At 42.2% G+C, this 14,815-nt stretch overlaps 1 protein-coding gene across 2 annotated transcripts in view; it reads right to left on the bottom strand.

Moving 5' to 3' along the window:
* Nucleotides 1-14,815, bottom strand: part of prmt3 (protein arginine methyltransferase 3) — a 51,854-nt gene that overhangs the window by 21,001 nt on the left and 16,038 nt on the right. For both annotated transcript variants that reach the window (XM_030090491.1, XM_030090500.1), the window contains exon 11: nucleotides 5,179-5,257. In XM_030090491.1, the coding sequence (XP_029946351.1) occupies nucleotides 5,179-5,257 (79 nt within the window). The remainder of the gene's footprint in view (nucleotides 1-5,178; nucleotides 5,258-14,815) is intronic.

Here is a 14,815-nt window from a genome sequence, read left to right as displayed (position 1 = left end):
TTTTCATGGTGGTAAATATTTACATCGACTGCAAAATTCACCTCTCTTGATTCTGATCTTCAGGCTGGATCAACAAGCAAAAGTTGGCTTTTTTTTTTTTTAATGTTAGAGGCCGTATATTTCTGAATGCTGGGATGTGTGTGAATTTATTGGGTTCAATGTAGCCAATGCTGTTTCTCCATAGATAAGGATTAAATAAAACTGTAATCCAGTTTTTTTTTTTGCAAACCGAGAGTTTTTAGCATCACAGCAGCACAGACTTTTAGATGACATTTCAAACAAAACACAGCATAAAATCTCACCTGTACATCATTACACACCGCAGTCTGTCCTGCAGGTTTTAGAGATCTCTTCGTTTAACAAAAACTAAACCCTGAATCTAATCGCCATGCTTGGGAGAAAGTCAAATATAATCATTGCAATCAGGTGTGTTGCAGCAGAGAGACCTAAAACATGCAGAACAGGGTCGTTCTGGAACCACAGTGAAACAAACCCTGACTTGTTCATCGCAAAAGACTTGTTGTGAGATCTAAACTCTGTGCATTCCAGTTTTTCCACATTCAAATAGAAAAATCCACATTTCAGAAAATAGATTTGTCCACTGAGGTAGCCATGCCGTGAAGACGGAAGCTCATGACTATCTGCAATATAGTACGAAAAGAAAATAATGCCCTTGACAAAAATGACAGAAAAAGATACAGAAGGCAAGTCAGCAGTTTAGTGTTTACCATACTGCACAAAAAAACCGGCAGCAATCACTGAAATTGTCTGCATTCGTGTCCGCAAAATGAAATAACTGTTATGGCGGATAACCAAATATACACAGCAGCTTTTACATCCCTCCCGAGGCCGCGTTCGCCGAGAGCTCATTTGAGAGATGACCATTCATCCCACGAGACTCACACAGCTCTGACTTCCAGCCACTTCGCTACAGGTTCCAACTTTAATGAGTCAACTTTCCTGACTTTACAAATTACATTACAAAGAAGCTGAAAAAAAAAGGAAAAAAAAAAAAAAAACTGCTCCTCATTTTCTTCTGAGCAGAGCTGAAGACAAAAGCTTTCCCTTTGTTCATTATCCACTTTACTACTTGAGGTAGGCGTGCTAATGAAACCTCTACAGCATCAATTATCATGTTACCCTGTTTGCACTTGCTTGAGCTCTTTCTCATTTAGCAGCAGCACTAATGGTTATGCTGTCTGCTAAGGATGAACAATCGTGCTTCAGAGGGAAGCTCAGGGTTTTTCTTTTTTAATGTGTGAATCAAGCTGCAGAGGAAGACAAAATGTTTCCTACTACAGATTTAAAAGTTACTCTGCCAGCTGGCTGGGTTTCAACTCAAGCTTCGTTTCTAAAAGGCAGTCATTGATGTTTGAGAAGTCGGCCTGTTAGCAGACGTTTGCTGGTTTGAGTCTCACTGTCGACAGGTCACCGCTGTCCCTGAGCAAGGCTCTAACCCCCAACGGCTCAAGCTGTATCGGGACACGCTGGTCCACGGCACCATGGACAGTTCCCAGGCTGGGTTCTGCTGCCTTGGTGAGGCTGACGTTTCACCTTGTGCTCTATCGGGTGCTATTAGAGTTTGAGTAGTGGTTTCAGACACACTAATTACACTTATGTGTAAATTCACCGAGATAATTGGTTTATCATGTTGTGCTATTTACATATTTCTTATGGTTGTATGTGTGAATGTGAACATGTGTAAACGTAATATGAAGTTAAATGTCTATATCTTGTCAGTTTTTTTAATCCATGCTGCCAACCCGATGTAAAACTGGGTTAGCAGTTCAGTTTCCATGTTATCAGAGATGGTGTCAAACCACTGGTATGAATGAGAAACCCTCTTGCTGTGTGGTGACAGTGCTAACCACTCCACCACTGTGACGCCCGCTGTGATTATCATGCAGCTCATATTACACAGCCCCATTTTCTGAATGAATATCCATACATTAGGATGAGCATTAAACACGAGCCGTAATGTCATCGTGTTTTCCCATTTCAATAAGTTCTTGGGTATTTGGTTAATATGCTTGGTGATTAAGTCAGAGCTCAGATGATTGAAGCCATTAGTATTCCTACTGTGAAGTTACATTAGCCGACAATGAAGCTCGGGGCCGAACGTGGAGTAGAGAACACACTCCTGAGGGTGTAAGCAAACTTATGGGATTAGCATAAAACCACAAACAGGAATATGCAAATTGAAAACTGGGAATTCCAAACTTATATAGGAAACAAATGAAACTCATGGCAACTTTAGGTTAGAAATATAGATGGAATGAAGCTAATCCAGCTCAGGATTTCTTGTTTATGCACTGGGCACATTTTCACGCTACCTGTGTGTTTGTCAGGTGACCTTCGACACATCGGACCATTAAAGGGGCGGATGGATGGTGACAGAACAATGATGGGCAACTCCTGGCTTCTCATTATCAAAGGAAGTCTGCGTGTGACCCTGTGTGTGTCACGATACATAATGACTGTGCACACACGTTTACGACGAGGCGTGTGTATGCAAACAGCTGATTTGTTGCTTTATTTCACGCCGGTAGCTGAACCGTGTTGAGGGCCAGGTGAGGGGAGGAGATGTGCTGATTGGGCAGAATCAGCATGGGGCTGTCTGTGAGACTCTGGAAAAAGAAATGGAGGCTGAGTGAGGACTGGGGGGGGATTCGACATGGGCCTCCCCAGATTCATGGTTTTGACATCTGCGTCCTTCTCGACTGGCTGCTCACAGCCCGTTTGTCATGCCCCCCTTCCCACCCTGTTCTCTTGCTCTTTCCATCACCCCCATTGGTCAGCTGTGAAGAAGGGAACGACGGAGTGGGAGGAGGGGGGGGGGGGGGGGGGCACGGGACAAAACAGATCCCTTCTCCCTGGACGCTGCGCTGTGCCAGGCTTGCAGGGACACATTTAAGGATGAAGGGGAGGTTAATGTAGTGGGGAGAATGAGCGAGCTGCTGGAACTCTCTTCTAATGTAGCTTAAACACACATACTGCAAGAGTGCAGCGGCGAACAGGCGAATAACTCACCACAGCCGTGTGCACACGCAAGGAAAAACCGGAAAATAAACTTAAGACTAACAGAAAGGGCAAAATTAATGTGTGCCAATTTTCAAATTAGAAAGTTACTGCACGTGTTTTAATGAATGCTGCAAAGTTTTAGTCCGGCTGCAGATAAATTATCTGCAAGACTTGCAGATGTGAAGAATGCTGTATGTAGCATATTGACCTGCTGACAAAAACACTGAGGACCTTCTGCCTGTGGTGATACAGGGAAGAGACCACTGTTCAGTTCAGGGGGCATATTCAGCTTGATTTCATCTTGAGTGGGCTGGAGTGATAAAACAATGCTACAATAACCTTTAAATTTAAATTTTTAAGTTTGTCTTAGCTGTGGTACGGAGTACACATGATGGAAACATAATGTTTTTAATATTTTAGTCAATGTTATCACAAAACCAAACAACTACCACTGAAAACAACAACAACCTCAGCATAAATCTAATTTTAAAGCAACCTTCTGGTGCAAAATGCAGAGAAATGTCAAAAAGATGAATGCTAGTTTCATACCAAAGACGATAACTTTCATGCCATCTTCGTCGATATCTCAGTTTGGATCCCAGTGTTGTGCTGTGTTCACAACTCTTATGTTCAAGAATAATTCTTTTCCTTGAACTACCATTTGCTCGGTGGCTTCCCAGGCCAGATTAGAGTCTCTTGCGGGCCATTTTTATCCCATGGGCCTTAAGTTTGACACCCATGGTTCAGTGCATGTCACCAAGCCTGCTCAATCTGTGATTTATCTTATTACTGAAATGACTATCGCTACGACTTCAATATACAGCTTTCAACAAAATTACAGCTTCAAATTTAGAAATAACTGAACCAATGACACCAAACCATGAACAAAATCAATGTAATCCACAGAGTTGGGGAATTTCAGTCCTTACTTCTGTCTTTGCTTTGGAAGAACAAGATTTTGGACATTTTTCTTGACAGACACTGAGCTCTGCTGCTCATCCCACAAATGTTACTTAGAAATGTGGCACAGAGTCAAAGAGAAACACAGCACTCCGATAGCATAAATTATTTGACAAAAAACTTTAAAAAATGAAAACAGAATTAAAAAAAAATGTTTTTGTGTTACAAGGACAAACATCATGAAAGAATAACAGTGTTTCAACAGTTTTTCGTTTTGCCGCTGCAGTGGACAGTAGATTCAGTCGGAGGTTTTTGGGACTGGAGGGTTTAAAGACTCATGACGAGCCATACGGCGTCCTCTGACCTGTAACTCTTTGCCTCAGTCACGCCAAGCCTTCGCTTGTCTGAGGTCCCTCATCCACTGATCCATCACTCGGGCTCTTCCTCCATGTGTGCATGTGTGTGTGTGTGTGAGAGCCTGACCTCTCGCTCGTGTCCCCGGGAGCCACTAAAGCCAGTCTGCTGGAACCGTTCCTTAGCAGGGCCACATTTGGCAAAAGTCATTAAATCTAGTCTGTGGCAGGGAAAGGATGACCCAAGGGGAAACGCTCCTCCAAGAGTGTCCAACCGGAGCATTTGTACACTACAGGGTTTCATTATTTTGTCTTAAATGTACATTTAGAATGATTTAAACGAACCCCACAGCGCCATGCAAAGGTGCATATAGACAATATGACTCCACTGCTCTGTGCACCTTTCCTTCCAAAAAGACAACCATATTGGAGACATGTAGCTTGAGTCAGCTGTGTTTCTGATGAAAGTAAAAACTACCTTTCAGATGTTTTCAGTAGGAAATAAGAAAAAAATAAATTCTTCAACCAGTTCCAGATTTGTTGTGACATCCACAGACCAGAGTGTAAAAAGTGCTTCCTGACAAAGAAAAGTTTTTCAGTGACTAATGTATTCACAGGGATTGTAAAATAAATGCAGTTAATGGCACATCAACTGAGCAATGACCCTTTTATTGCATCATTGCTGAAATCAAGAGTTATTTATAAAGTATATTTCACAGAAATGTATTGAAAGTATTTAGCATGCCTGCTTGCCACAAGCATCACTCTGAGAATGTTTACAGTATCTCGAAAAAGAACACCAGAAGGCACCGAAACAAAGCTTTTCAGGGAAACATGAGGCATTTAGGCCCAGACATAAAAACAACCACCTCGGTTTTACAGTGCAGACTTTAGAGACGCTTACCTGAGCCGTCATCAGCCAAGTAGAGATCTCTGGCATGCAGGACTGAGTCCAACATGGATTCAAATAGCAAGAAGTATCCCTGAAAGGAAAGGAAAAGTCATGATCTACAGACCTGTTTCGAGAAAAATACTGAGCAAAAAAAAAAAAGCATTTTATCAGTCCAAAGAAATACATGGATGGTGAAGAAGACTACATCTTAGAGATTTTTAATTCAACATCAGCACAGTGGGAATGTGAATTGATGTGCCCACGTGGTCCTGACGCTCGCCATCCAGAGGTTTGACCCTGGGCTGACCTTGTGTTCTGCTTCAGTAGGTGGCACATTAACCGTGGTATTATTCCATTAATGCTGGAATTGAGTTCTGTCCACATCTTGTTGGCTTGGGCCCGAGTGGCAGATACTGCTGACAAATGCCTTTTTTCTACCCGCCACCCGCCTGTCCGGGGGCTCCGCCAATCAGACGGGGCCCGCGATGCAGCGCCGGTCCTCTCAGCATGTTATCTGTGATCATAACATTTGGGCTGTTCCAAACATACGGGAGGGCATGTTTCCATCTGGGACGAGGGGGCGGGGCTAAATCAAAACATGCACTTTCCACTGTAGCTGATGACCCAGAGCAGCGTCGTCAAAGCTGAGACAGGAGTGACTCCTTCAGCAACGAAAAGCCTCTGATTTCACCTCTCTGTTTGAGGATCGAAACACGGCAGGGAAAAGACAAACAAAAGATTCATTTTTCAGTACAGATGTTTGGTTCATTCTCCATCATAAAGATGAATTTGTTTACAATTACTTGCTCGGAATTCTGACATTTCTTCATTGATTTTTTTTTTTGAAAAGGCAGTAAATTACAAAGAAAAACTAATCTTTACATGAACATAGCAACATTTTCGACATGTCGCTGTGATGTACTGATCTAATCAAAATGCACAAACTATAGCATGGAAATGGCTTTGGAAATACGCTGTGCAACATCATTAGTGTGATGAGTGGAGCAAAAATGGAAAACAAAATGTCGAGTTATATTTAGGAATCCAATATCTCCTTAGAGGAGGGAAAGAGGGACAAGGAGAGGTGAGGGCCTGGAAGAAAGATAAGAACTGAACCAAGGAGAGTGTGTGTAGGTTGGGGTGTATGATTAAAGACAAGGCGGAGAGAGGGAAGAGTGAGACCGAGTGATATTGAGGGAATGCGGAGGCAAGCGGAATAGTAACTCACTCAGATAAGAACCTTATTATTCAAATAAAGACACGCCGTTATTGGGGGAGAGGAGAGGAGAGCAGGACAAACAGTAAGGAACTGTTCTGATTTATAACCGCGACTCCAACATCGTCACCATCTCTGTCATGAGCCGGCGCTGATAATGCCGGCGACGATGAGGCTGATATAACCATCTCCGGCCCCGCAAGGTGATGAAAGGCAAACCTTTTCTGGGTTTATCAACACCGGGCCGGTCTCAAACCAAAGTCAGGCCCGCGGATCATCTGCTGCTGACGGTTGTGGTCCAGTCAATGTCCTTATCAGCAGAGCAGGTCGTTTTTAAAACCCTCACACAGAGTACACCAGCCTCGTAATTTAGAGCCCAATTTCACGGGACACTGCTTCACTTGAAGGAAAAAGGATATAAGGGGGAGAGAGAGAGAGAGAAAGAGAGCGAGAGAGAGAGCTAGCTGAAAGCAGAGGTGCACCTTACTTTAATCATCTACAGCGCTCCAGGATTGCCGTCTCCTGCTACCTCGCATGTCACCGGCTTGTATCCCACCCTCATAATTTATACATCTGCAATGTTAACCATCAAAAACCAGAAAACACAGATCTGCAGCTGGGCCGAGCATCTGGAGAGCGCCGACGCATAAATACCGATATTGGTTCAGGTCAGACAATCGGTCACAACAAGCGTACAGTAGCAAAATTAAACCACTGAGGCATGCTACAACAATTATTGTCTTTCAGTCTCTCAGTAAGATTTCTCTGTAAAGAAAACACAGTTTGTTGTGGGCTGTGTACATTTTAAACAACACAATCGTGTCTGAAGACAATTTTATGAACAAACATTTCAAGCTATTCCAAGTACATTGTTACACAATATTTAATCAAGGGTCCAATAATTATAGGAATATAAATTACCATCAATCCATCTTTTGTACTGTTTTATCTAACTATGGGTTAAAAAGAGCTGGAGTGGATCATAGTCAAGGGGTGAAGGCAGTCTATATCACGGACCGTCACAGCAATAAGGTACAAACTTGAAAAAACTCAAACTGTCAAAGTCAACAAAGACTAGTCAACATTTGATACGATCAGGAAACAGTCTTTTACTGTCGACCTGAAGCTTCACACTGGATTATGTTGTCAACAGGCTCCTCAGAACACCTGACAATGAGCAACCGTTACAATCAGGTCTGAATCCACATCCGATTTCTCTTTTCCAGGATGTGTTTGCTCTTAACCACCAATATAAAAGTCATTGGTGCTTTGTTCGGATTTGGAGGAACACACACAGCAAACACATCACCAAAGCTCCTGAGTTGTTGCTGGTATTTACTACGTGGGCCCAGCTGGATCTGGTTGGTAAACAGTGCAAATGCATAAGCTACACATCTCTACTTCCATTCTCTGGCTACGTATGGTTCATTTAGGTTAACATGCCCAACTAGCCAGATAGTATGATGCATGCCATTTTTAATGCAATAGTTAACGTTAATTGAATGATTTTGGCCATTTTTAATGGAATTAAGTCAAAAACTTGATTAAATAGTAATAGCTGGTATCCTCATTGAATGAACGTGACGACTATCCTATCTACTTTACTTATTTGGATAAACAAATCTGCAAACAAAAATGTAGCTCTATTTATGTACGACCACATTCATAGCTGAAGTTATTACATTTTTAAGGCTACTTCTATCATATCTTATTGTAATATGGGCTGAATATTATGATGATAATGGATAAAATGTATTTTTATAGTATTGTCTTGGTGATTGATTGTTACAGATGTGCCTCAAGTTATTTTAATGCCATTAAAAATTTGACCTTGCATGAGAATGTGTGTGTCCAGGCCTAAAATGGATGGAAAATGTTATTTTATCCTTATTTTCCCACAATGGTTAGAAATAAAAGGCCATTTCTAGATTGAACAAGTGTAAAATTGATACCGTCGAGCTTCAATTTGACGCACAAGTACAGACCCAACTGTCTAAGTTTTCTTGCGTCGTTTATCTCTTGACGCGTCAGCTGTCACTGATCCACTGACACTGATTAGTCAACTTGTCAGAATACAGTGATTCACCAGTTTTAAATAACGCCCAGCTGTTAAAATTGACAGGTTAAAAAAAAAAAAGACAAAGGAAAAAAAAAAAGTTTATCTGCCTCACTTTCCCTTGATTTAATTCGCCTTATCTTAATTCCCCTGTTTGGGACGAAAACAAGATTAAATCTAAAACAAAAGTCTTTAGCTAACTCTTTTTTTTTTTTTTTTGGATAACGTTTCCACCGATCGATTCATCTGTCTGCGGCTCCTGACGACGGCGACAGGCAGAGGTGGGAGTGCGAGGAAACGGTTCCCGCTGCTGTCAGACGGCCGGGCAGGCGGCTGCTCTGCCCGGCCGTATAGTCGCTGTGCATTTCCATAAAAGACACTAATGAAAACCTAATGAGAATGGGCTGGAGCAGCTTATACACATTAACAAAATTAGCATATAAAACACATTCCCCTGAGTGGCCAAACACTCACATACACATCTACATATGCGCCAACACACACACAAAGGCAGACAAAGGCTCTTCAGTCTGTGTCACGTTTGTTAAATGTGTTAAAATTCTGTATTTTCACTAAATTATCACCTCACTTAGATTATAATAAAAAAGTATATCCTATTAAAGTGATTTTTCTTTAGTTGCTGGAGGCAAACAGGAAGAAAAAAAAAATCCACTATAATGTACAGTTTTTTTTTTTCCTGTTCTTTGCACGGATGAACCCATGGGAAGCTGAGTGGTTGTCAATTATAGGTACCAAGAGGCATTTTGGTACAAAATCTGCATCAGCAGTTTACACTTTCCTCCGCCCTCCAGTACCTCCTCTCTCCTTTCACATTCAACACACGTCTTCCTCAATTACTGCAGATCATCATCACTTCCAGTCCCAGGAGGGGCCAAGGCAAAATAAAGGAGCTGGCACGCATGCATGAGTGTGTGTGCTTCTGGATGAATGGGGATAGCTGCACGCTTCACTGCGTGCTGAAGGCTGCAGTTCTACGTCCGCGCGCCTCTCCTGTTCCACTGTACAACCAGACAACACCGAATTAGCATAAACATGTCACACGCTTCCCGGTAATAGATATTAGCATGTTAGTGCTTGATGCGCGTCACGGCGGTTTCGGTATCGACGTAATTTCCACTTAAAAACACGCAAATGAGGGATGGGGAGGGAAAGATAAGGTGACAAAATCTGCAGTGCAGCTGCAAGGTTATTAAGAGCTGTGGCTCCTCTGCAAGCCACTATAAACTTTTATTTGTGTGCATTTCTTTCCTCAGTGAAAACTATCACAACTACTTAAAGAAAGTTCTGTTTATGAGACGAGATGCACTTAAAATACACATTTACACACACGCAACACAATTTGATAATGAGATAAACTTTTTTTTTTCTAATATGCAGGAACCTATTTTACAACTTCACTGGTTTCCAAGGTCAAAGTGAAGCCTGCACAAATGTTATGGACCTTTGATACAGCTGTGGTTATCAGTATAAATTCACATATAAACTGTAAAAATGCAAATGAATGAATGCATTTGGTGAGGTGCTTTATTCCGAAGTCTATCATTTTTAAAGGGAACAAAGAGGCCATTTTCTTCCTGCAAAAGCAAAGTCGACTGAGCGATACGGTGTGATGGGTTTGGGTTTATGAGGACGTCTGTTTCTGGGAAACATCAGGTCCTCCTCGCAACCCAGAGAGCAGTTACCTCTTTCTATTGGTTGTTCTGACCAGATGAGAGTAATGCATCATTGCATTTTGGATACATACGGTGCAATAATGTACTGTATTGTGGGCTTCTACGTTTCAACCTGTTTGCATGGAGTGGCTCCCTATATGGGTTTATGCCTCACTAAGTACACAGAGAAAGGAAAAAAAAATCCAAATGAGAACAAAGGGGATGTTTCACTGAAAAACACAGGGATCTCTTACCGATTTGTGACGCTATAATACAAGAAAATAAACAAATCTGTGTATAGAAGACTGTAGAAGAGACTTTTTTTTCAGTGTGGATTCTGCATTGCAATAAGGTTCACAGTTGAGAAAACATTTTGTACATTTAGCCAGCACAGCAGTCCAGTCTGGGACACAGTGACGCTGTGGCTTACACTCTCACACTTCCTGAATTTCTCCAGATCTTTCTGTAGTATTTTCATCTTCTAACAGTGCAGATGTGGCTTTGCTTCCACAATCCAATACCATGCGCTTGAGGTTCATTGCTGATTCTGGAACAGTTTTTTTTTTCTCTGTAACTCAGCGATACGGATACTTAGCTTAGTGATACACACTCGGCTGTGGCTGATTTCAGTGGTCTAAACACTATTTGGAACCAGAGTATCAGAACCTGCTGCGCATTCAGGAACGGGGCTCGCTGGATGCATCAGCCCGGACAAAACAACATGGTGGAGTATTTGAAGGTCTTTTAGGAAGTACGCAGAGCTAATAAATCCTCATTAGAGCTTGGACACACCTGTGGCACCGTTTCTGCCTCTGTGTGTGTGTGTGTGTTCCACATCTCCCTGTCTGTGCTTGTATTTTTGCATATCTGTGTGTGAGTCTGTGACTGACAGCCAGTCAGACAGAAGGACAGAATGACGGATGACCACCACCCTCCTCTCGGGCGTGTGAAGCGCCCGGCACTGATAATGAGGCTAAAAAAGAAGCGCTGCCATTAATTTGACACCACACCTCGACCACACACACACACACACACACACACACACACACACACACACACACACACACACACACACACACACACCGACCTGGACTTCATGTGAATACAAAAGTGAAAGTCAGACTGGTTTGTAGTCAAGCTAAGATCGGTACGATCAAGGTAAAGTATTAAACAAGAGAGTTATTCCACTCTTTTCTTGTTCAGGGTTGTTTTCATACTTTAACATTCAGGGAGAGTGTGTCCAAGGTGAGCTCCCTCCTGCCTCCACAGATCACTCCTCAGGAGCAAAGACTCTCCCTTCTCAACACAAACTCTTATGAAAAAGACAACAAACTGTATTTTTTACAGACCCAACTGCCGACAGTAGTTTCAACTCTTGGTTTTCTATGATTGTTTTCTGCATCGATAGTTTCTGTTCGAAGCTGCAGTAAAGGTTATTGCACACTTTAATCAAATACTGGAGACGGGACCCAGAGTGTGTTTCCTTGGTTTAACTGCTCGTGCGGAGGACAAACAGGGGAAAGACTGAAGCTGCACTCCAGTCGTCCCAGCGCTCGTGACTTCAAACGGCGTCATTTCCTGGAGAAAAACGGGAGAAGCAGTTAAAGTGATCGCTACACTGCGAGCCAGAGAACATTTTGTGCCCCTCAAGGAAGGATGTTCTTGTATGAAATATGGTGCAATGTCATTTTTTACACTAAGAAGGAGCCAGGGCAGTTACAGTGGTACTTCATATCCTTTGGCAAGATGATTCTGGTGCTAAAAGAAGGAAAAAAAAAAAACAATACTGAACCAGTGCTTATGCTAGATGTATATGTTTTGTCCAAAATAGACAGACTGTTGGTTTTTAATTAGCTACAAATCAACTAAACTATTTACTACTTTGCTACACAATTATTTGTGAACACGTTCGTATTTGCCAGGGAAGGATCATGACTATAAGATAAGTTGTTGGTCTTTTTTGGCAATAAGCAAGCTGGGAAAGTGGCATGACAAAGAAATTATGTTTACACTTCCATGATGAGTGAACATTAAACAGCAATCAGTTTACAATAAAATCCGTTTCCACCAGGGTGGATCAGGCTCTTTGTTTTTAAGAAATATGGATTGTTCTCAGAGCTGCAGGTTGGGCAGTGGTTTGCTCTCTCACAGAGAGGCTTGGGTTCAAATACCAGATGGGTCTTTCTGTGTGGAGTTTGCATATTTCATGGTGTGTGTCTCTGTGTCATATGTTGGACTGAGGACATGTCCAGTGTCTATCCTGCTCAGTAATGTTCAAGTCAGTAATTTGAGCATAAGGCCAGATTACCTCCACCTATAGCTATTACATTTTCTTCTTCCCATAGATCCGTTCCCATATTTAGTTAATTCAGAGTTAACCAATCTCGATCTATTGAGGGCAAATAATAGTTTAGAGCAGGGGTGGGCACTCCTGGTCCTCGAGGGGCGCAGCCCTACATGTTTTCCGTGGCTGTGTCCGAATGTCCACACTATGCCCTAACCCCTCAGTACATAGTGCTGGACTACATAGTGGACTTCAGTGCCCTGAATCCGTTGGCGATTCGGACTCGCAGCTCCCTACTTTTTCCCTCAGCGCTGATCACGCGACCCCCGGCCGGTACCATGGTAACCAGACGCACCGGCTCACGAAGACGTAATTCCACGACTCAAAAAACAAACAAACAAAAAAAAAACATTCGTAATATTTTATTAATGTGCTCTTATTCTGCATTTTGCTTTCCTTGTCATCTTTCTAATCATTGAAGAATAAATAAAAATATATTATTAAATTATTCCCGGCTCACGCTGCTGCTCTTCCACCATTTTGCTGGAGATTCGCAATGCACGATGGGTAATATTGAGCCGTCTAGGGACCATCGATGCTCACTACTTTTCGAGATGCACTGTGGGGAATTTCTAGTGCCCTTCTTTTTTGCTATCTGGACATTCGGACAGCCCTACAAATGGCGTCTTCACTGTGTAGCGTCCTACACAGGGAATAGCGTGGACATTCGGACACAGCCCATCGCTCCCTGCTTCAACACAGCTGATTGCAATGAGGCTCGTTATCAGGCTGGACTTGGCCATGAATCTTCATGAGATTCAGGTGTGTTGAAGCAGGATGACATGGAAAACATGCAGGGCTGCGGCCCTCCAGGACCAGGAACGCCCAGCCCTGGTTTAGACCCTGAACATATTACCAGTTCATCACATGGCAAACTCATAAAATCATTTATGTAAACCTACGGACAAGTTAGAGTGACCAATTAACCAAACATTCACGTCTTCAGATTGTGAAAATAGATTATTGGAGGGGAAAAAAAAAAAATCCCATACAGGTTCTGGGTCTTTTCACTGTGAGGCGAGAGTCATACACACTATATCTGAGGTGCTCAACCTGTGGTCTGACATCCCATGGGAACTGACAACTCATCTCCTCCAAGTTTATCAAAATCAGAAAAAAAATCACAATAAGACACATGCAGAATCTCGGGTGTGGAATCAGCTCTATCCATCATTTGATATTAAAAAAAAAAAAAAAAAAGCTTTACAAACTGACGGACATGTGATGAAACAACAAACTGCTACATGAACTGGTGGGAGAGATTAGAAGCATCCATGTCTGTCAAGGATGTGATTTCTAATGTGCATTCTAAAGTTCTAACAGTTGATACAATGACAGAAAACTCCTCTCATGTCCACATTTGTACGTCTGTTTCATTAAACTGATTGGAGCTGGCCGGCCCCATCATCAGTGATGGATCTCAGTGTGACCATCTTTATTTAGCCCTCGGGGAGCTCGGCTTCCCTCCTCCGGACTCTTATCTGCTCCGGACTGTTTGTTTTTTTTGGCGTGCTGAGAAAGAGAACCGATCAATGCTGTGAGTTATGAAATGACAGAGGTGCTGCTGAAGGCAGTCTCTCAAACACTGCCACAGTAGACAGACACTCATTTAGCCCCCTGCACCCCCCCCATCCCACCCCCACCTCCACAGATACACAGCATTCATCACCCATCTCCGTCCATTAAGCCCTGTAACCACACTCTGCCTGCGCGCTCCACCAACTCCAATAACCGGACTTCAGCAATGCAATCCTTTGTTTCTTTTCAGCCTTAATTGTCAGTTAATTAACTCAACACCCACTGATGAAACAAAGGTCAAGAAAAAAAAAAGAAACACTTTACTCTTTATCAAAACTTGGGTCGTTTCATCACCATTCATTACTTATTCTGTCCTTTAGTTATCAATGAGAGAGCAAAGCAGACGTTAATATTCACCCATAACTACAAAAAAGTTAAAAACTTGCTGCCATGTGGGGAAAAAAGTCTACCTGAAGATAACTGTTCAACTTCAAATGCACTTTGCTCATTTCCTTTATTTCCAGATAAGAACATCAGTTCTTTCACACGGATCAATAGATATAAATTAACATAACGCTATTGATCCCTGAGGAAATACAAATTATCAGCCGCTCTAGGTAAAATAAATATATAAATAAAAATATGATACTAAGATTAAGTATACTATATTTCACATAATTTAGTGCAGTTACTTTTCGGTCATTTCTGACCACGAGATCAAACTTTTTCAGTTTCTCTGATCTGGACTTTCTCATTCATTCAGCCAGCCCCTGTATTTCACTGAGCATAAAGAGAAAATGGTACATTGTTTGTTAAGACTGGGGGAAAGTTACTGAGACGCT

Source organism: Salarias fasciatus, chromosome 1 (genome assembly GCF_902148845.1).
Source record: "Salarias fasciatus chromosome 1, fSalaFa1.1, whole genome shotgun sequence".
NCBI lineage: Eukaryota > Metazoa > Chordata > Actinopteri > Blenniiformes > Blenniidae > Salarias > Salarias fasciatus.
Note: the sequence above shows the minus strand (reverse complement) of the source record. Positions and strands in the feature narration are given on the sequence as shown.